Source organism: Hirundo rustica, chromosome 16, assembly GCF_015227805.2.
Source record: "Hirundo rustica isolate bHirRus1 chromosome 16, bHirRus1.pri.v3, whole genome shotgun sequence".
Taxonomy (NCBI): domain Eukaryota; kingdom Metazoa; phylum Chordata; class Aves; order Passeriformes; family Hirundinidae; genus Hirundo; species Hirundo rustica.
In genome coordinates, this window is record NC_053465.1 from 8,238,312 (window position 1) to 8,260,454 (window position 22,143).

At 46.1% G+C, this 22,143-nt stretch overlaps 2 protein-coding genes across 4 annotated transcripts; one reads left to right on the forward strand and one right to left on the reverse strand.

Annotated features, from left to right (window-relative positions):
- Positions 1–87: 87 nt before the first annotated feature.
- Positions 88–19,613, reverse strand: ELMO2 (engulfment and cell motility 2). Of its 3 annotated transcripts, none has more exons than XM_040079852.1 (22): positions 19,354–19,613; positions 15,143–15,268; positions 14,968–15,008; positions 14,382–14,454; positions 13,991–14,041; positions 12,873–13,054; positions 12,103–12,202; positions 11,752–11,903; positions 9,007–9,085; positions 8,385–8,420; positions 5,507–5,557; positions 5,062–5,184; positions 4,278–4,412; positions 3,755–3,859; positions 3,567–3,675; positions 2,812–2,948; positions 2,334–2,497; positions 2,139–2,251; positions 1,723–1,830; positions 1,327–1,409; positions 931–1,008; positions 88–405 (listed from the first exon to the last, which is right to left on the reverse strand). In XM_040079852.1, exons 2-22 carry the CDS (start codon positions 15,218–15,220, stop codon positions 205–207), a joined length of 2,199 nt encoding a protein of 732 aa, XP_039935786.1. In that variant the 5' UTR covers positions 15,221–15,268; positions 19,354–19,613; the 3' UTR covers positions 88–204. The 3 variants fall into 3 exon arrangements, with proteins under 3 accessions (XP_039935786.1, XP_039935788.1, XP_039935789.1); XM_040079854.2 differs by having other exon boundaries at positions 19,386–19,406; XM_040079855.2 differs by lacking the exon at positions 8,385–8,420 and having other exon boundaries at positions 19,354–19,502.
- Positions 19,614–19,672: 59 nt separating this feature from the next.
- SNRPB (small nuclear ribonucleoprotein polypeptides B and B1) lies at positions 19,673–22,035 on the forward strand. The gene is made up of 7 exons (XM_040079807.2): positions 19,673–19,778; positions 19,869–20,020; positions 20,387–20,498; positions 20,752–20,904; positions 21,246–21,384; positions 21,536–21,661; positions 21,847–22,035. Exons 1-7 carry the CDS (start codon positions 19,776–19,778, stop codon positions 21,882–21,884), a joined length of 723 nt encoding a protein of 240 aa, XP_039935741.1. The 5' UTR covers positions 19,673–19,775; the 3' UTR covers positions 21,885–22,035.
- Positions 22,036–22,143: the final 108 nt, after the last annotated feature.

Sequence of the window (22,143 nt, forward strand, 5' to 3'; positions counted from 1 at the left end):
GGCGGGGGAAGCGGCGACGGTGGCGGAGCGGGGCGGGCGCGCAGCGGTGACGCTCCGCGCAGGGCGGAAAGAGGCGGAGGCGGCGGCGGCCAGGAGCGCTACTGGTTATTATTAGAACCGATACAAAAGGCGGGCGGCGCCGGGGCCCCCGGCCCGGCAGAAGCGGCGGCCCCGGGTGCGCGGGGGGCCCTCAGCGCGGGGCCCTCAGCCGTAGTGGTACACGAAGTCGTAGCTGCTCGGCTCCTTGGGGATCGGCGGCGGCGCTTCGGGGATCTGGATGTTCTCCAAGTCCAGGAGCCTCAGCTTCATTTCCATGCTCAGCAGCGTGTCCAGGTCACTCTTGGTCAGCTCACTGGACATGTCCTTCCCCAAGAGAGCATTAAGCCCATCAATCCAGATACAGTACTGCGGAAAAGAAGGGGTCACTCACGACTCCAGGCACAAATGATACCTTACGTCGAATCTTTCCGTCCATGCAAAAATTAGAGAACTTCAAGACAGGAAACGCTGAAGGGAGTTAATATGTAGGGAAAAAAATCCCACCACCAACCCTACAACAGCGCCCATAGAGATTTCCAATGGAAGTTAAAAGACTAGAGGAAAGTGTGAACCCATGGTTGTAGTAGGATGAGAGTTTCTACTGTGGCATAACAAATTAAAAAAGTAAACCTATTCTAGGCATCATAGGAGGAAAAAAGTAGCAGTCCAGACTAGGGGAAATTAGTGTGGAATTTTTTTTTTTTCTTTTTAAATTAAAAAGATGACTAAGGGAAAGAAAAAGATGGTTCATATTAAGCATCACCAACATATTCTGGGAATGAACCTGGTGAGAGACAGCGTGCTTGAGTCTCTAATGAGAAGCAACTGATCCTTCTTAATCTCTGGAGTTAATTGCTATATATTCTACTGCTTAAGCACTGCTTCTCTTACCTCATATTTATTAGGTGCAATGAAGTTCAAGGTCTCATCGGGATCGTATAGTATGGAGAAGGCCAATTCTAACACTTCCTAAACGGAAAAGAATCTTTCACTCACCAACTGAACAAAACATTACAGCACCTTCTGCCTGCCACCCCGAGAGCTGCCCTGCTGCAGCTCAGTACACTTTCCCATACTGGTATTGTGAGCAATTCTGAAGAGACTACAGCACAATCATGCTTACAGGTCCTTGCAGTCACAAAGGAACACTAGGAAAGGGCCCAGACAGGAGATGGGGTTTGTACACAACACACCTGCAGTGGGGGAGATCATTCACTCCTATTGCTTGCTTTCAGTCTTAAACACTACAGCATTAGATATTAATAACAGCAAAAAGGGAACACTTGCCTTATTCTGTTTCAGTGCACTTTTCTCCTTCATGTGTGGACAATCCTTCCCTGTGACAATGGCTTTGATGTCTGCAACTGGAACTAACAGTGAAAAAGTGAAACTCCCAAACAAGTAATCCTAACCAGGAAAAGACAGAACTTTGTTTTGTCTTTGCAACCAAACACTGTTTGGTTTTTAAGCTTGTTAGTGCATTTTTCCAAGACGCATTGCCAGTAAGGCATCCCCACAGCTGGGTTTTAGAATCAGGTAATTCCAAGATTTGAAGAATTTGGGCAAGGACCAAAAGTTGGTATCCCCTTAATCAGGGCTTCAGCCTCGGGTCTTTCATCTTTATCTATTCAGCTTCTAGACAGCAGAGCACAGAAGAGTGCACAGCCTGTAATCAGGACTTACTTTTTTCTTGTAAAGATTCAAAGGTCACTTCCCCCTGGGCATTATCTTCCAGATCCCCATAGTGTAGCACCTTGTGATTCAGAGCCAGGCGACAGTACCAGAATCTTTCTGGAACACACACCAAGTAAAGTTGAGTAAGATCATTCACACAAAGCCTCACAGCCACTGTGTTACAGCCTCTCCATCCAGTTCATCTGCTCGCCCAGTTCCTCAGCACAGCTTCTTATTCATGAGGGGATGGATGGCTGTGTTCTTAGAAATGCACATCTGTGCCAGCCCCAACTACTGGTTGATAACAGATAGCCCAAGTAACCAGCTTTTCTTTCTGGCAACACGCCTGCTGACAGATTAATTAATTAGATCTTATTTGCTACAGTTCTTCACATGAAAAAGTACAGTAGATACTGTCACCTTACCCTGTCTTCTGCGATTTCCAATTTTTCTAAAGCTACTTCCCTCACAAAGCCTGTTCAGGCGCTGCTGCTTTATCAGCTCCAAGATCTCAGGTTGGATTTTCTCTCTCAGCTCCCTGGCAATCAAATATGGATGAGTAAGCAGAAAATGGAGATAATGGTAAGGGTAGAAGGCAACTGTTTTTGTTAGGCACGTACACGATAGGTGGAGACTGGAAGTCATCTTGGCTCATTCTCTCAGACTGGCGTAGCCGCAGAATCTCAGAATAGCTCAGGCTGCGCAGTTTGCTCTTGAACTGGTCCAAGGAGTTTGGTTTAGAGGGGAGAGCCCTTGTGATCTGTTCCCTAACAACCTGCATAACCTAAAGAGGTGGGACAGGAAGAAAAACAAGTCACATTCTTGTTGGCAGCAGAGTATCAGGGCAGAGCTCAGTGGCAGCAAGGAACGGACATGACATAAGCAGGGCCAGGAGAATCAGCATACTAGTGACTTTGAAAATTCAGAACCACCAAGGACCTCAGAGCATTCCAAATAAAACTTGAGTCATCCTCCCTTACAGCCCACACCAATGCCCTGTCACATCTTCTGCACCCTACTCTTAACCAAATATACAGGCTGAGTGAACATGTGCTGATCTCCAAAGATTTTACAAAAATATCTGTTCTCCACCCTGACCTTATTAAAATCTTCTGCTGTCGCCCTCATTTCTTTCCAGGTCTTGTTCAACAGCTGGATACAGATGGCAAACAGTTCCTCAAATGCACGGTCATGGGTGAAAAACATGGGGTGATAGTCATTCCGGCCTTCATTGGCTTCAGAAAGAAACAAAGCACAACCATGTGAGCATATTGGGCAAAAGGAACTAGGAGTAACTAAAGTCCACTGCACTGACAGACAACTGATGGTCTGCAACAGTACTTACTCCATGGGATTAAGACAAGGTTCAATACTTTGTCACCCCATAGAGAGTTTATTGAAAACAGCAATTCTCCCCACACTTTGCCGTGCAAACCTGTGACTCATGCTCTTTTCATCCTAGCCCCCCAAAATAACTGCTTGCAGTGTTTCCCATCTTCCTCTGGTGGAATTTCTTACAGTGATTAATTTTCTCAGAATGCTGTTTTGAAACTGTCAGAGCTAATAAACTTCTCCCACGTTCATGATGGTTTCAAAACTATTTTCTTATACAGCACTCTCCTGAAGCTCTGGGAAGTTGAAGCTTGTATCAGTTTTTCAGGAGAACCGGAGTGCACACACCATTTATTACTTTATTTTGATAGTGGTATTATCACTCAGACATCAACACTGCTAACACCAGTCTCGCTCTGTCCTTACATGGCAGAAGTGAGATGAAGGTACAAATGCTTGTGAATATTAGTTTCTACAAGCATCATCCCAGCATGTAAAGCTGGGTAATAAATGGTACTTACGGAGTTCCCCAACCTGCAGGATCTCACAAAGCATCCTGGTGAGCTCAATGGCACTGCGCCCAAAGGGACACTCGTGTTTATCTTCTCGACTGCTGTTCTCCAGAACAATCTACAAGAACAGGATGCCACACACACTAAGAAGAGCTGCTGAGGTGTTGGCATCTGTAAAAATCAGCAGCTTCACATACCCTGATATAGGTGTCTTGATGAAATTTGGCCAAGTAAAGCATGTTGTCCAATGCCAGCATTCCAGGAGGAGTCTGTGTAAAATCCATGGCTGGATTGATGTGATTCTGTGAAAAGAGTGTGTGGAAATAATCCAAACGAATTACCTCAAAGGAACTGTGTGAGAACCTTTTCTTAATGAATTTTAAACCTCCTGTCCATCAAGCACTCCCTCACATCTATCCAAGAGGTAACCCTGAGGACCTGCTGACAATGCTATCTGAACTTTCTAGAGAAGAGGCTGATTCCAAGTTCTCCATAACACAGCTGCATATGGTAAGGAAATAGCTCCAGAGAATGCCTAATGAACCCTTGCACGTAATCCATCAGCAAGTTCGTAACAATCTTCCCCAGGAGTGTAACTGAATCTCTAAACTCATATCAAAGTAAGGTAAAGGAAACAGCTATTTCTGTTCCTTATTTCCCCACAATTCCTATGGAGATTGCTTAGACTGCCTTCACAAGGTTCACAGTCTAGATGCATACAGTGAATCCCAGCATCTTGTAGTCCTTGGTGTACATGGCTTTGCGTTTCTCTGTGCCGCTGCCAGGGACGGTGTTGCTGTCAGACTCTGCATCAAATGCAATTCTTCTCAACTCGAATATGATGTCTCTCTGTGCCTGAAGGACAGAAGGCAGGGAAATGGTGATGTGATCAATCACTACAGCAGTATTTTCACATAATGCACAGTCCTGCACCTCTCTTCAGAGCTCACACAATGAACAGAGAGATGCCAAAGGTCATTGACACTATGCACAGAGAAGCAATCCATTTCAAAATGGCAAGTTTCAGTACAGTGGGTAATGGAAAATATTTGTTTGCATTTTTCTTTAACTGCAAGCTTAGTTACAGGCAATTTCTAGGTATTCAGGTAATGCTATGGCGATTCTCCTTAAAAACTGCAATATACCTGAGTAATAGACACCTTAAAATGCCCTGTTTTCCTCCTATACTGCAAGCAAATGGATAAAATGATAAAATGGATAAAATGGATAAAACCCTCCATAGAGGTAAAGTAACCGGTTTGATGGTTGGCATCACACTGGCCAAGAAAGGAGTATACGACTTTCAGTGCCCACTTACATATCAAGAGTCCCACAGAACACAGTAGGATTCATGAGAATAGCCTAATCTTAAGGTTTACAATGTGAAGGGTGATTTTGAAACTTTATGTACCATCCACTGCAAATTCCACAGCACTAAGGAGCTCAGGAATAAGTTCCCTTATACCCCCTATTCTATGAGATCTTACTCAGCTCTAATATTGACCTGATCATTGGGATCCATCTTGGTCATCATTCTCTCTTCCAGGAGATTAAAGGTCAGGACCTGCAGGACGTAGAGCTGATGTGCCATTTCTGTTTTAATGGGGCGGTTTCCTCTGATCACATGCTGCAAAATAAAGGAGAGGGTAGAAATTAAGAGAATGCAGATAAAAGCTGAGGTATTAGCCCTCGACATGTGCCAGACTGCATGTGCATCTCTCTATATGAAGATTTGGTTGTTTAACCTCCATATTCCATCAGAAGCATAATTATAATGCTCTCTAAGAGCAGAAAGCAGCATCCTGCTAACTCCTTTTTGAACAAACTTTACCTTTGAAAGAGTCACTTTTCTGAAAGCGCCCCGAGGACAGCAGAATTTACCCTATGCAAAAGTGAAACCTCCATTGAGAGGACATTAGGAAGCACTTTGTCATTCCAGACATACTTACATTTAGGATTATAGACCTCAGGTGCTTCTGGGCAAACGCATTAGCCATTTCCTGTTGTGGAATTTAAAGATGAAATAACATGAGTGAAATATAAACAAAAAACCCACACTGTGCAGAAAGAAGAAAACAGAAGAAGCCGATGAATTGGAGACAGCGCTGGCACACAACGAAGTGCTTTTCTACACTGTCAATTTAGCATAGCATCTTACCACAACTCATGGATGGCTCCCCTACAGAATCACTAGTGTGGAGAGAGCCACTAGCATAGTCAAAGCACAGAAGCAAATTTAGCTTAATGTTGGACATCAAGTGGTACTTCACTGTTGGGAGATATGGCAGCAGGGAGCATATTGTGCATTGCCATCTATGAGAGCTTCCTCCAATTAGCATTTCACAGCTTCTTATACCAAGGGAAACACCCAAGATAACAAGAGCCATGGGATGCAGGTTTCAGGTCTCCTCCCTCTCAAGAACTCTCCCCCCCTGAAATTTATTTCTTTTGTCCAGTTCTTAAAGAGATGTTCAGAAGTCAGCTTGAGGACAATTTGCAGAAGCATTTCAATTTACAAAAACACAGGCTAATAATTTTCATGCTTAGAGGAAAGCTTCCAGTTTCCCTCTTGACTGCATGGCTTCCTTCTCTGGATGAGGAGGGTCCTCAAGTCATGATGACAAACAATCACAGCAGGTGCAAGATGCCTTCAGTTCCAGCAACAATTACACATGCACCTGCAAAAACCTAACCTGTGCTTTCCTTGTAAATTGTGAAGATGCACTTTCTAAGGCACCAGTGACCTCATTACCCCTGCTAGGAGAATGGCACAAGTGCAAATGTCAAGGTGAATATCATGAGTTTGCTGTTACAAGCAGAATCTTCTGGGTAAGAAAAATCTGTTGGGCATTTTATCATCTGGAAGAAGTCCAAAAGAACTGACAGTCTGAGATCTCTTCACATTCCAGTGCAGTGCAGATTGAGAATTGGGAGCAGATGTGGAGTCTCAGACAATTGCACTCAATCAGCTGTACACTCTGAGCAATCCAAGACTTTCTAACTGCTCCTATCAACATCACTCCTGACAGAGTAAGAAGTCTGGTAAAATGTGTGCATTAACCTTGTTCAGAGTCCCTATTATCACTTTGGATCCAGACAGAAACCTCCCGAACCAAGACAGTGACTGACAGCCAAGCTGTAATGGCTGCAAGTTCAGCAGTGCTCATGTTACAACCAAAGTGAGCCAGTGCTTGAGAGGAAGGTATCTAAGGAGCATCTAGATGAAGTAGGAGGTGCTTTCAGAGAGAACACACTGCCCTCTGAGTCATGATTTTCTACTACTACTTGTGAGATGTAGTACTGAGAATAGGACAAGGCTCTGTTAGGATTTGCTCATGCATGCGACACAAAGAATCCTTTCTCTGAAGGAATTAGTTTGTACATGGGATGGAGTTAACAGGTGACTGAAGCAGATAAAAAATGGGAAGGACAAAGACAATTAAACAATTCTAAACAGCATAGAAAGAAGCATGAACACACACACAGTCTAACCACTGCTAAGGGATCTCTGCTCTGCTGAGTCCAGGCCCTTTGCTGCTTGATGGTCATAGAAACACAGAATGATTTATGCTGGAAGGAACGTCTTGAGATCACTTAGTCCAACTCTGCTGGTTCAAGCAACATCAGACAGATCTGGTTGCCCAGGACTGTGTCCAGTCAGATTTTTAATATCTCCACTGATGGAGACTCTACAATCTCTCTGGGTAACCTGTTCCAGTGTTTGACCACTCTTGTATTTATGTTGCGTGGGTGTGCACATATTCATGCAGAATTTCCTGGGTTTTAAGCTGTGCCAACTGCCTCATCCTGTCAGTAGGCACAACTGAGAGGAGTCTGGCTCCCTCTTTTTTATTCCCTTCCATCAGATGTTTAAATACATAAGACCTCCCTGAGTGTTCTCTTCTTAAGGCTGAGCAATGCCAAATCTCCCAGGCTCTGTTCATATGTAAGATACTCCAAGTCCCTTAGTCAACTTCATGGCCCTCTGTGGTCATTTGGATTGTATTCAAGGAAGGGGAAAAATCGTGAAAAACCCCTTGGAATTTTGTTTGTTATGAAGTCTACTATCTTTGCTGAATTACCAACAGAAGAGTATGATTTTTCTTATTTTCATGTATTAAGCATATCCATTAATTTTAGAAATTATGTAACATTTATTGAGATGGCAGTTTCCACTCTGAAGGCGCTGCATCCTTGAAAAAAGTGGAATATTCTCTGTGCCACGCAGAAAACCAAAAAATCTACCAGTATCTCAATACAGAGGGTTCCAAATCAACTTATTAACAAAAATGGTGATTTCCCTGGAGCCAGCACAGGGCAAAAAACATTCTTACGCTACAACTACCATAAGGGAGAAGCCACAAATTAGGCAGAACTGATGCTCTAGCCCCCAGTCAGCACCAAGTTTCGTGACTGCTCTTCACAAACAGCTCTATCTTTAGAAGGATGCAGCTAGATATGGAACTGTCATTAACACAAGTGAGATTTGGGGTATAAACTCATGCTGCAGTAAGTTTAATGAGCTTCAGATTACTAAAGGACTTGTTCCAATTTTACAGTTGGTTCACCTGGTCAGTTTTGCAGTATCAGTTTCCTTTTGTGACCATCTGTATGACCTTGTGTGCACAGTTCAGGGTTTCTCCTGCTACTGATTCTTCTCCCCTCCACAGTCTGGGTGCATCCCCAGGAGTCCTCCCGCCCTTCTCCCTAGGTTCATCCACTCTCTGAGGCTGTGGGCATCATCCCTGGGATACAAGGAGGCACAGAGAAAAGCTAACATGCCTACAGGTCCCCTACACGACCAGCCCCCAGGCTTGAGTTACTTACAGTGATGGGCAGGTCTAGTGGGTTAAGCAGCTTGTCCTGCTGGCAGAAAGCAAAAAAAGGCACAAAGAGAAGCAGACAGGATTTAGCTTGGAGTCCAGGAATAAGGCACAAACAGGGCACTAGAGAAGAAAGGCTTAACACAGCAAAGCTACACAATACACACATATGCACGTCTTGCAGGTAGCTGAGATCTGTGGAGTTTCCTCAGAGCAGGGCAGTGTTTCATTTCTCACATTTGCCAGCATTCTATGACTTAAGAAAGGTCCCTTTTTGAGGGAGAAGCAGGTGGGGTGTTTTCTTATTAAGTACATACAGCCCCAAGGAGTCTACCTCTCCCATATACAGTTAACGTAAAAAAACTTCTCATGCTGTCTGGAGGATTACTTTCTGTCTCTGAAGGTCTTTCAGAATCCTTTCTGAGGATGTCCTAAATATAGATGTGTGCTCCAGGACACATTATTAATAGGATGGTACTTTTTCTCCTCTGTTGCCATACTGAAACTGCCACTTAAGTTCTTGGCAAGGTCTGAGGTCTACCTTGCCCAGACAATATGATTTCTGAGGCATAAACAGCCAGGCAGCAACCATCACTCAGGTTGAAAGTCAAAAGGCAAGAACAAACCTGTCTCTTGTCCTCAGGTGCCTTCAGGAAGAGGGCATTGATCAAGGCAATGGCATATGTCTGAATCTCTTGGTTTGAGCTGAAGAAACAAAAAAGGGAGGCTTGTAAGGCAACAGGCAGTAGAGAGTATTACAGCTTGGTGCTTTACTTGCACCATGACAACACTGGTTACAACTGTCTTTCATTTTCAACAGACAAGCAGGACTCATACAAACTACGCTTATGATGGCCAGCCCTCCAAAAGGCTTGCAAAAACCTGAAAGAAATTTCTGACTGATAGGTCCATTATCCAGCAGACAGAGAAGACTGCAGCCCAGCATCACCACAGTTTGTTTCCAATGCTGAAACCATCTCTGTAAAGCCTGGTTATGGTACAGTCTGTTACATGGATACAGCTTGAAACTCATATGGAGCAAGTTATTTTTCTCCCCTATGCCAGTGGAAGCCACCAAAAGCAAATGGAACTAAGGATAAAAAATGCTTCACTGAAGAACTTCTTCAGGTAAAGGGTGCTGAGCGCCTTCCCAGGTCACACACAGCATGTGGTTATACTTGTCATGTTCAAAACAGCACAAAACTAAGCTTCTAAATGCCAATTACATCCTTCTGTCCCCATCCTGATATTCTATCAAATGCAGGTTTGTTTCCTGCAATACTCTAACTCTTCCTGGGGGTCGATCTTGGCTTACAAGCCACCCTATCCCTCCCCTCCTCAGCAGGACAAGGCATGGGAGAAAACAGGATGGGAAAAACTCAATAGAAAGACAGCTTAATACAGCATAAGCAAGGCTGGGCATGGAAGTAAAGGAAAAAAGAAAGTTTATTCTCTACTTCCCATTAGCAGGTGACATCCAGACACTTCCTGGGAAGCAGGGCTTCAGCACTTTTGCTTTGGAAGACAAATGTCACAGCAGCAAATGACCCTCATCCCTCCTTTCTCTTAGCTTTTGCTGCTGAGCAGCAAAATGGTCAGTCTGGGTCAGCTGCCTTGGCTATGGCCCCTCCCAAGACCTTGCCCAGCCCAAGGGCAGTGGATGAGGGGAGGAAACATTGGAGAGACAGTTGTGATGCTGGAGCACTGCTCAGCAGCAGCTGAAACACGGGGTTCTTTATCAACACCTTTTCACCTCTCAGTGCACAGCACTGTGAGGGCTGCCCTGAACTCCATCTCAGCCAGACCCAGTGCACTCTTGCATCAAGCTCTTCTGATGAACAGAAGTCCAGTGTATCACCTAAATGAATTTGTGTGTGTGAGTATACTTCTTAAATTTTTTTTATTTTTTTAACATACATGTAAAAATAAAAAATGTTTTTATAAAAGATCTAAAGTCAATATTTCTTTTAGCTTAAATATCTATTTTCCTCACTTTGACACATCTCTGGGATAACAACCATATTCCTTCTTCTACTGCCCCCTTCCAAATCTTTTTCATTTTGATCAAGCTGCTGTACTTCAAACGTACAAATCTCCATGCATCATCCAGGTTCTCCTTGGGCCTCTGAGCAGTACAGATCTCTGAAGCCTGTCATTCACTTTTGCTATCCTTTTCAGGGTTTGTTGCTCTTTTCATCACACTGCTTGCTTTTTGACAAAGCAGAACAATTTTTTAGGTCAGTTTCTCCTCTTCTAACTCATCCCCTTTGGACTTGTTTCCATGGTCATGTTCTTCCAGAACATACCCTCTGTTATGAACTGTTCCCTCCTGATGGTCCTGCCAAGGAAACCACCAGCAAACCCTGACTCACTTTCCATCTCCCTTTCCAAAATATTCCCTCCACGGATGTTTCTTAAGCAACCATTTGTGCTCTGGAAGCACTTGTACACACAAGTTTATGTCTTGAACAAAGATAATTTGCTTAAAAAAATTGCACAAGTGTGTTCAATGTTAGGACCAAATCTGTGTTTGACTAAACCAGAACTCATAAAGCTGAAAAAACACACTCTTTGCAGAACAAAGCTGCTGGAGTGTTCAGAAGAACTTGTTCAGCTTTTCTGTTAACCAAATTCAAATGTATAAACATTCCAAGTACACAGTGACATTGATGCAATACTTTGTTTGCACTATAATTTGGTTAAACTACTGTTCACTGACTAAAGAGTATCAATCACATTCACAAACAGTGCTTTTCCACATGTTCAGGATTAAAAGGCTTGAAAAAAACCCCGACCTACTCAAAGCTCTAACAACTACATGCTGCTTTTTTATAATGAAGAGTAGAACTGACCTAGACAAACAGCCCTAAGAGACAGATATTAATTTGCCAGTTTGTTTGGAAAGAGCAGAAGGGGATGAAGGGAATTTTTAATCCCTTCAAGCAAGAAAAGCAATTGTCTTCTTCCTTAGTATGCAGGACAAAACCCAGAAGATGATGAGCTCTAAGATTCTAGTGGAGACAATTTAAGGAGGGGTAGAAGTGACAGACAGCTGAATGCAAAACCTTTGGGAAATTGTTCGAATGAAAAGCAGGTTTGGTCCTAGCACTGAACACACTTGGGTAGTTATTTTAAACCAAATACCTTTGTTCAACACTCGTGAAGTGCTTCCAGAACACAGAACGTATTTTTCTAGGATCTCACGTTTTAAAAACATCCATTAAAATTCCTAAATCAAGTAAGTTGTCATATTGGTAATACTTAAAAACTTATAATCTTTAAGTGTTCCAAATGTTAAGAGGATGTATTTTGAAATAAACAAGTAGTCATAAAATTGGTATCCATCACATCACTGCTGGGTGGACACTCACACTTGCAGGTGGGAAATGAGCTGCCCCACAGTGATCTCCTCTGCAATCTTCTGGTACAGAGTCTGGCTGTTGAGCACCATGCTCTCCAGGATGGCCAGGGAGCGCTGCAGGATGGACACGTCCACCATGGGCTGACTCACGTACCCTGCAATCTGAAAACACAGCAGCCAGCAGGTCAGCTGCTGCCCATCCAGGTGACCTGGTGGTGAGTGAGACCACAGGGCTCAGAAAGGGGGCTGCACTGTGCTCTCAGGCAGTACTCAGCTTCTCAGAGTCTTCTGCTCTTCTTGGAAGATGCATTAAAGCATGGAAAGAAATAATATCCACTCCTGCCCTCCACCCAAAACTCACCTGTTTGATGAAGGTTATTGAGACCATGTCCCAGGAGACAATGCCGTGGTCCATGAGCTCCAAGAAGGCAGTCAGGGTGAAAGCCAACATCTCACTGTAACTGAGAAATTGAAGAATTCAGTCACAAGAGATCTGCTGGCAAGAAAAAAAGCCTGCTCAAGCTGGATAAGAGAAAAATGTCACCACGGTCTCCTAATAACACAGTCTGGTACCTGGAGGAGCAATAAAGTGTATGCATTTATGCAGATAATTTTACTGCTTTGTAGAAAGATATTTTATTTTTCCTAGTTACATGCACAAATTAAAATTAGCAGCAGTTAGTCCCTAGTTCTGCCACCAGAGACTCACAACCACCTGGATCAGCACTTGGCTAATCAAAGTAAAAACACATTTTCACATCAGAAAAAAAAACCTGAGGAAAGTTAATTGTCCTCTACATATTGGGACCTGACTTGAAATAAAATGAAGGCACAGCATGAATTGTGGAAAATTTAATACATAACCACAAGACAGAAAGATAAAAGAGACTGAAGGAAAGATTGCAAAAAACCTCAAAAACTTATTAATTGCTAATATATAACAAGAGCTATAAACGTTATTACAGTTCATGACTGTCTCCTGCCTCATGAGGTTCAGCAAACGACTGGAAAGATTTTGTCTCCACAGATCAACATTTGCTATAAGGTTAGTTGCTTAATGCCACTTCAGCAAGCAAAATTAGCCCCTTATTTGAGGCCTTCCCCCAGAGCCCTGGAACAAAGGAAACTTACTGGGATAGAAGCTTGGTCCCACTCTCCACAAGGCGTGTCAGCACTGTAATCCCTTCCATGTTGATGAACTCTGTGGCAAAGGTGACGTCTGCCGAAAGTTTCGCCAGTTCCTTCATGGCATCCAGCCGGGCTTCCATGCTGTGCGACTGGATCCTCTCCATCAGCTGGCGAGCTGCCCTGGACTGGCAGGAAAGAGGGATGGTGCCAGTTACAGACCAGTCACCTGCAGTCTGAGTCCTGCCAGCATCAGCATTCTGTCAGAAGCCCATGGGTGGGCAGGGAGGGCAGAGCCAGGGTAGAGATACCAGCAAAGTCACATTCAGTAGCTGCAGTCAGCAAGTCTAAGGCAGACTAAAAAAATGCTTCTCTCAGCAACAGCTGCAGTCAAGCAGGAGGTGAGTAAAACACTGTTTTGCATGGCAGAGCAAATGCCTGCTTTTCGCCTCGCTGAGGTGAGTGGAGGTGGGTACAGAAATACGGAGCCACACCATTAAAGAAATACAAAATTGATAAAAAGCCTGATTCAAAGCAAGCATGATCTCATCCACAAGACATTCTGAAAGATTTCTCAGACACAGACCACTGATATCCTTTTAACTGCCTTTTGCCCAAGTACCTTCTCCCAGTTCTACTCACCCTCAGCTCTATGCCAAGACACTTGCACAAAAAAGGTTTAAGAATTTAAATAAAAAGAAAGCTGCAAAATATGACTTTTGAGGGCACAATAGCAATAATTCAGCAGGAACAACCGCCTCCTCATCAAACCTGCCTCTGTTTTAATTTTTTGCATTCAATCGCTGGAACTGTTGCTCTCTAACTGACCATGCTAAGTGCATTCATATCGAGAATGCATTTGTCAGGTGTTTCACAGCATCCTAATCTAGGAGCTGCAATAAAACTGTAGACTGGATTTACTGATGGGAAATCCTATAAGAGAGCAGAGCATCCAAAGGAAAAGACACACACCACAGCCAGGATGGAAAACAAAGAGTGCGTGCCCACAACAAAGGTAACCCCCCTGCGATTTGGGGAGAAGGAGAAAGAAAAGCCAAGAGGTAAGAAACAGCCTGTCAGCCATGGAGAGTTACTGAGAAAGAGAGAGGTGAGGAAGCATTTACCGGGGAGACTGCCAGCTGTAGGATAGTTCCATTCTTGATGTCACAGCGAGTCTGAAAGAAAACCCAAATTTAAACTGTGGAAAAGTGAGGTGGGGGGGAAAGAACCCAGCTGGATCTACAGTGCACATCTGTAGGCACAAATAGAGGGGCTCCTGTGCCACACAACCCTACTGAGGGTACTGAACTTGAGTGCCTGAGTCCCACACCTACAGGCATGCAAAGGGAGCAGTGCAAAGCTCCTCTGTTGGATGGCACCATTTGAGTCTGAATCTCTCCGAGAGCAGAGATGCTGCTCCTCAAGGAGTAGTGCCAGTGTTGTTCCATGACTGTAGTCCAAGACATTCTGGACTCTCACCCAGGATATCAGCAAACTGCTGCCTCTCACACTGACCTGCTCTGTGATGTACAGCTGAGGACCATCAGCATAACGCAGCGTGTAGTACTCAGGGTTTGGCAACGACCACCTGGCAGAGGAAGAAGAAGAAGACATTAAGTGTCATTGTCCTGTTTCTTCTGGCTGTCAATTAGGAAATGGAGCTTGATCCCAGGAAGATGCAAGAGAACTTTCAAGCAAAGTTTTAGCAGGGGAAATCAGGTCTCCTGAAGAGGAGAGAAAACTCCTCTTGAGGACAATGTGGGACTTCAGCCTACTCTAAATCAACTCTGTGGAGCATCTGAACAGGCCTACACGTCAAGAACAGCAGGATGGGCCAATCCTCAGAGAAACTGACCCAAGGGCATACAAATGCACACGCTTAGAATTGGAATAAAAATGGAAGGCCCGCATTTTCCAGGAGATCTTTTTCTTCAATTTAAACCCCAGCCCATTCCATGGCTCATTCCATGACCAAAACCAGCAGCAGGAAGCATGGACTGTGCAAGCAGCACATTAACAAGCAGCAGACTTCCACAGTAACCCAGCAAGATTTGTCAGCAGGACAGACTTTCTCCACAAGGATTCCCAGAGAACTACTCACCCATCACAGACCTCCTTGATGATGGATGCAAGAGGCCTTTTCTAGAACAGAAAGAGAATCCTCAGTAGCCGTGTTCCTCTCAGCCAGAAAGGAATACTGCCCACTTCTATGCTTCCCACATTCCAGTATCAACGCCGAGGTGCCTTTCCTCCCCCATCTGGTTACCAGGTCTCACCTGATCTATTTCCAGCAGCTGGGCATTGGCGCCTGGCCACTCAACAGCCACTTTCACAATGTCTGAAGGTGGTGGCATTGCTCCAGACTTCTCCAGGTGCCTTTACAACAGCATACACCTCCACACCTGTTAAGAGAAAGGATAGTGAGCATCTTCTCTGAAAACTATTTCACTTGCTACACTGGACCTAACATCACACTTCCAAACACCTAAGCTCAACCTTATGGTTTCCTGGGCCTGACAGGGACAAAACACCCAGTATTAGCAGAGATCATGGCCTCACACAAACAGCATGTTGTGAAAATTGCACGCCCAGCTTCATCACCTGAGAAATATTTCTGAGAGCTTGTTGGGGCACTCTCAAGAAGAAGGGCCACTGATCAGCAAAGCCCCATCTGCCACCCACTGTCTGTACTGGCAGCTCAGTTTGCAGGACTACTAAAGCAGCAGCTCCCTAGGCTCAGATGCTGTCTGTAGGTGAGAGCAGGAACAGACTGTACAGGTAGCTTCCTTCCCATGGTGTTTACTCATGCCCCATCCAAATTTCTTAGATAACCTGATCCACTCAGGTTATCCATCCAAACAGGCCCTAAGGCAAAGCCATAGCAGCTAGCTTTACCCTATTACCTTTCAAAACATGAGCATCCATCACAGAAAAGAAGGTAACTCAGCATTTGCTCTGGAAGTCTGCCTTTCACTCCTTTATCTGCCTTTCAGAGCATAAGCTTGTTCTCAGGGTTTGGTCCCAGTCAATTGTCAAGCACAGTGGTTTGTGCCCAAAAAATTGGACTACGTGACCTCCTGCACTCCTATGACAGCCAAACTTGGCCCACTCCACCACCCCCAACCACCTGGGAAGTATCTGGCAAGCCAGATTCAGAATTTCATGATATTCTGGAAAGCCTATCCCAATTCACAGAGATGGCTACAAGTCAGTACTCCTGGCCTTCTCTTTCTGTTTGAGCACCAATCCCAAGAGTGGTGCTCACATTTTCTTAAATGTGGCACATTTTCTTAAAACTCATCAAGTGACTGTAAGACTGTAAGACTAAACACATCTCATGTAGAAAAGTGCCAGTCAAGTTAGGTTCAAAATAAATCTCCAAGCTGTCAGATAAGCAGCACACATTAGCTGGCCTTGGAAAAGCAGCAGACTCAGGGCACCAAATCTGGGCAATTACCAGTACACAAGCAGTAATCCCAAAAGAGCCCAATTTGTATGATACCCTCAGACTTGCAGAGTATACAGGTTTCCATGTATTAAATCTAGAAACAGACAAGCAGTTCCCAAATGGTGTGGGATTTCCACTGACTGTTCTTCAGCAATTAAAGGCTATGACGGCCGAAACTGAAAGCCTGAGAAACGTCAGTCCTGCGCAGAAGCACACACACAACACCCCCAGTAACCAGCCTCTAAAAACCGAGCAGGTAATTACCTCTCCCACGAGCGAGTCAAGTCACAACCAGAAAACATCTAAATCTATTCAATGTTCAAGACACAACAAATACACAGGGAAGAGACAAGGCTCAAAGATGAGTCCCTGAGTACTAAGAACTGAACTTGCAATTTTTTAAGCTAATTTATCCATGAGTAATTATGCATGAGTAATTAGCATCTAATTACCACTTCTCCCTTCAGCCTCTTGCAGTACAGTCATAGTCTTTTATCTGTATTACAAGTGGCAAGTTGCTACTGAAAAGTACAAAGAAATACAGCACTTTATTTGCCAAAACAAAGATGTCCAGATGACTAGAGGTAGAGGCCTTTACAAATCTCTAACTTGTCTTTTCCCACTCAAAGAACACGCCTCATTCAGAGAGGGGAAGTGCCCATTAAAACAGAAACCTTCATATGAGGGGAAATCCTGCAGAAATCATAGAACAGTTAAGCTGGAAAACACTCTACATCACAAAGTCCAACTATAAACATAATGCTGCCAAATCCACCACTAAATCACATCCTTAATGACCATATAAATGTTCTGTTTCATCCCCCAAAAAAGTACTGCAGAGGCACACAGCACCTAGAGGTCACACACACACCCTACCTGCAGCTCCCCTGATATCCTCACCACCAAAACCAGGGACCAACCAAGTTGAATTGCACTACCTTGGTGTCTCAAAAAAAAAAGCTCTCAGCTGCATACAAACTCAAAGTAACCCACCATGATATTTAACACTTATTTCTGCCCCAAATTTCTTCCATAAATAACCATAAACTTCCACTCATGACTGGCAACCATGCTCACTATTCCAATCAGTATTCAAGGCACAGCAAATACACAGTGAAAGAAACGGAGCTTCAAGACTCTGAAAAATATCTTCAAGGTATTTCTTTTTGCACAGCAGCACCACAGAACAGACACCACAGGTACCTCCACCAAGGCAGAGATTTGAACACCAAAGTGATTTGGCTAAGGAGAACCCAGAGGAGCAGGAATTAAAAATTTAAAAAGGTAGGAAACTTTTTAGAAGAGTCTTGGTCAAACAATGCTTTGAAGGACAAACACAGCTCGAAGGTTCAGCAGAAGCAGTTTTTCAGAAGAGGACAAGGCCGACTGGACTATGAATACAAAGGGTACTTCAGGTCAGTCTCTTAACATGAGGGTGTCTGCCAAAAGCAGGCTTTGAAAAGATTTCAGTTCACTGTGCATCTGCAGACAAGAGGGGTGTCAAGATGTTTGGTTTTACAATGGGTATTCTGCAGTGCAACAGTGATAGAGCAGATAAAATTGTTGAGAAGCTCTTATGGAGAAGTACAGACCGTGATGTTGCGTAATTGTGTTTATCAGTCAGTCACTTATGTGGATACTCTCACAGCACATTCTTCTCAACAGCATGTAAACAATTCCTCACAGTTTGTACAGAGACAGAAGCCAAGCTAAAATCCATCAAAAATTAATTCAGTCTGCTTCTGCAGAGTGAAATCTATCATACAAAGCAGTGGTGCAAGGGTAGCTGCAGGGCAAGGAAAAATCAGCAGAGCCACTAAAAACACACTATTCAAAAGACTTCTGAGAAGCTGCAAGCTAAAACAACTAGAGTATTTCAAGCAGAATTTCCCTATTCACAAACTCAATCTTCTTTTCATTACAGATAGAGAACAAAGTGGGCTGCACACAGAATTAAAATGAGGAGGATGAAAGAACATTCCCTGAAAAAGAAAAGCTGCCTGGTAGAATTCCCCAGTCAACAAGCAAATAGCTGCAGCCTCTGAAACCTGTAGATGCAAAAAAATATCCTCAGCAGTCCTCAGCAAGTCCCCAGATGGTACCAACTGGCCAAGCTAAAGTTGGAAGTGATGCTGGCAGAGGGACTAATGGGACAGGTGGGCAGAGAATACACATTCCCTGGCCAAGCAGCATGAAAGGGTAGGAGATAGCAGAGTCCACCCCGATAGCTGGCTATGCAGTTTTCTGTTACCTCACACAACAAGCAATGGGAAACATCCCTCTCTAAATAAACCAGAGAACCAAACGGCTCAGATTCCCTGCCTCTACAATCCTACATTCCTCCAAAGGCCTTCCATGGCTGCACTTTGGCTCTAAACCACTACGCCTATGGGCCCTGGTTCACGCACATTTCAACACGGTACGGCAGAGACCATCTCTTGGCAAAGACAGAAACCGATAGCAACAAGCAAAAAGAGAACTGCTTTATTATTTTGAATCAGTCAGGTGACCTCAAAGCCGCCAGCCAGGCGGCAGCCTCTCAAGCTTGGCCCAAAACGCAGTTAAAGGCATTAAAAACAATTTTTCTGCTAAGCACTGTCTGCGCTGCACCTCGGCTCCCGAGGGAGCACCGGCCTCGCCCCTCTCGGTTGCTGCCCGGCGCGGCCCCGCGGGGGCGGACAGCGGGGCCGGGCCGGGGGCGGGCGGAGGAGCCGGGCCGGAGTCTGGGCCGCCGGCAGGGAGGGCGGTGGGCGCGGCGCTGCAGCGCACCCGGGGAGGCAGCAGACCCGAGGCGCTCCGCCGACGGCTGCGCTCCCTATCCCTTATCCCTATCCACGCCCTCGCCCGCCGCCCGCGCTCCCCCGGCCCCACCGCGGCCGCTCCGCGTTCCCGCCGAGGCGCCGCCGGCGCTGGCACCGCCCCTGGGCGCGTCATGCGCCCGCCGCGCTGCCATGGAGACCGCGGGGACCATGGAGACCCGACCCGCCCGCCCCGCCACCCCGGCGCTCCCCCCTCGGCAGCCGAGTCAATGCCGCTAACCGAGCGTCCCTCGTCCCCGCGCCCCTCCTCGCCTCCGGGGCCGCCGCGGGCGGGGCTCACGTCAGCTCCCCGTGCCCACGGTGCCCCGCCTCCGGGAGCGGCTGCGAGCGCCAGGGGCCGGGTGTGCAGGAGCTCATGCAGGGCGGCCGCTCGGGCTGGGGCACCGCGGCCGCGTTCGGCTCCCTCCGCCCCGACAGCGAGCGCGGGGCCGCGGAGCTCTGCGCAGCGCCCGCCCCCGGGCCCGCCCCGCCCCGGGAAGCGCGGCCGCGGTGCGCCGGAACGGGCGGGGCCCGCGCAGCGCGGACGGAAGTCGCGGCGGCCTCGCGTAGCAGCTTCCGCCGGGGCGGGCGGGCCGTGGGGAGCGAGGGAGCGCGGAGGGAGCGACAGCAGCGGCGGCGGGGGGAACAGGGAAAGCCGCAACCATGGTGAGCCGGGCGGGCCCGCGGGGCGGGGGCCGGCGGCGCAGCGAGCTCCGCTCCGGGCCGGCCCGCGGGTAACGCGGCGCTCTCTTGCAGACGGTGGGGAAGAGCAGCAAGATGCTGCAGCACATCGACTACCGCATGCGGTGCATCCTGCAGGATGGGCGCGTCTTCATCGGCACGTTCAAGGCCTTCGATAAGCACATGAATCTCATCCTCTGCGACTGCGACGAGTTCCGCAAGATCAAGTGAGCGTGGGGGGTGCCCCCAGCCCGGCTCCTCAGCGCGGGGGCCTCGGGGACAGCGATGGGGCAGCGTGTGCCTCCGGTCCCTGCAAAAACGGTCGTGGGTTTAGTCTCGTTTGTCAAATCCCCAAACTACCAAGGCTGACGGGACGCTTCGTTTCAGTTCTTTCATAATAACCAATATATGTGATGCCAGTTGTGGCAGTTTAGACTTCTCTGTGTACTTAGTTTAAAGCTTAGAAAAATGCGCTCCTCTCTGGAGAAGCAGCCTAGTCATCATAATATTTTGTTGTAAGCTCATAGAGAGCATTCATTCATTCATTCATTCATTCATTCTGGTTTTGTTTTGCAATTTTTTTTTCTCTCCAGACCTAAAAATTCAAAACAGCCAGAGCGGGAAGAGAAACGAGTCCTTGGTCTTGTGTTACTGCGAGGGGAAAACCTGGTGTCCATGACAGTTGAAGGACCACCTCCAAAAGATGTAAGAATGAGCAGAGAGCTAAAGAAAAATGGAAGGGAAATCTGATAAATTTGCTTCTTTGCAGGGGAGCACTACTATTGTATTGTTGTAGACTTACAGATGCTGTTGTGACTAGGTCCAACAAACTTCACTGCAGGAAGCTCTAATTCGTTTGTGGGCTTGGACATTTAATTGGACAAAGGAAGGGTGTGGGCATCTATCTGTAGGATCTGAAGAATTCTGATAAGTCTTTCTTTTTGGGGGCTGTTTTCAGACTGGAATTGCCCGGGTACCCCTCGCTGGAGCTGCTGGAGGACCTGGTGTTGGGAGAGCAGCAGGGAGAGGAGTACCAGCTGGTGCTCCCATGCCACAAGCTCCAGCAGGATTAGCTGGTCCTGTCAGAGGAGTGGGAGGACCATCCCAGCAGGTGAGATACGATGGCCCATGTGGCTTTTATTTTTTGGTACCAGTGTGATGCAAGAAATTGGTGTAGTGGAAGAACTGTAATCTTAGTCTCTGTTATCACAAAACTTGAGTGTAGTGAGGCTTTTTTTGGTACTAGATCTCCTATATGACAGAGGAAGGGGGTTGAAAAGTGCAGCTTTTCACACATAATTCAAATGGTATCCATTGTATTGTATTACGGGTTATAGTGTTATTTAGTAAGTTAAGAGAAGACTGGTGTAATTTTCTGAAGGGGAATTTCAATGTTATTTTTAGTTATTATGCTGAAGCAGGTGACATTTTTTCCGTTTGTTTTGCCTACAGGTGATGACACCCCAGGGTCGTGGAACAGTTGCAGCTGCTGCTGCAGCAGCCACTGCCAGCATAGCAGGAGCCCCAACTCAATACACACCAGGGCGTGGGGGTCCTCCCCCACCCATGAGCAGAGGAGCCCCTCCTCCAGGTAGGAACTACTCCGTAGAGCTCAGGCTTTGTTGCAAAACTGGTGATGAAGTTTTTCTGATGAAAATCTGGTATTATGGGAGATAGCCTGATACCCAGCTAGTGCCTTGAATATCCAGCTGGATTCACATGCTTGTTTTCTCTGGCTTAAGGAATGATGGGACCTCCTCCAGGCATGAGACCACCAATGGGCCCACCCATGGGAATGCCCCCTGGCCGAGGGGCTCCCATGGGAATGCCCCCCCCAGGCATGAGACCACCGCCCCCAGGAATGAGAGGTGAGCAGAGGTTATCCCAGCTGCCGAGGAGCTCTAAGAAGCTGTAACATAATGTTTGAAGGGTGATGCACTCCAGTGCACTGTTCGGTGCCAAAAAGGGATTCTGTGGCTACTTTGAACATGGGGAAAATGTCTTGTTTAGTATTGCTGCTTCTTTTCTCTTCAACTCTTTCCTTTATTCCCAGGACCGCCTCCACCTGGCATGCGCCCCCCAAGGCCATGAGAGTTCTGTAATGTACCTCTGAAATGGGAGAAGACCAAGGAAGGGGATACACTGAGCAGTACCACCTGTCAGACCTCTGCTATGTATATTTTTTATCTACTGCTGGTAATGTTTGCCCTTTTTAATAAAGCTGGAAAATCTAGTACTAGGAGTCACTGTTGTGCTGGTCTGTGTGTCAGGAGTGCAGTCATTACTTTTTACTGCTCCACTTTGGTCATCCCAGAAGTGCAGGCTTGAAGAACAAAAGCTTGCTTTGTAT

Coding starts and splice junctions, on each gene's coding strand:
- SNRPB (XM_040079807.2), top strand. Junction 21,385..21,535: donor CAGAGGAGCCCCTCCTCCAG/GTAGGAACTACT, acceptor CTCTGGCTTAAG/GAATGATGGGACCTCCTCCA. Junction 21,662..21,846: donor ACCGCCCCCAGGAATGAGAG/GTGAGCAGAGGT, acceptor CTTTATTCCCAG/GACCGCCTCCACCTGGCATG.
- ELMO2 (XM_040079852.1), bottom strand. CDS start 15,220: ATGCCACCACCTTCAGACATTGTGAAAGTGGCTGTTGAGTGGCCAGGC. Junction 13,055..13,990: donor TACAGCTGGCAGTCTCCCCG/GTAAATGCTTCC, acceptor CTTTCCTGCCAG/TCCAGGGCAGCTCGCCAGCT. Junction 11,904..12,102: donor CAATAACCTTCATCAAACAG/GTGAGTTTTGGG, acceptor CTGTGTTTTCAG/ATTGCAGGGTACGTGAGTCA.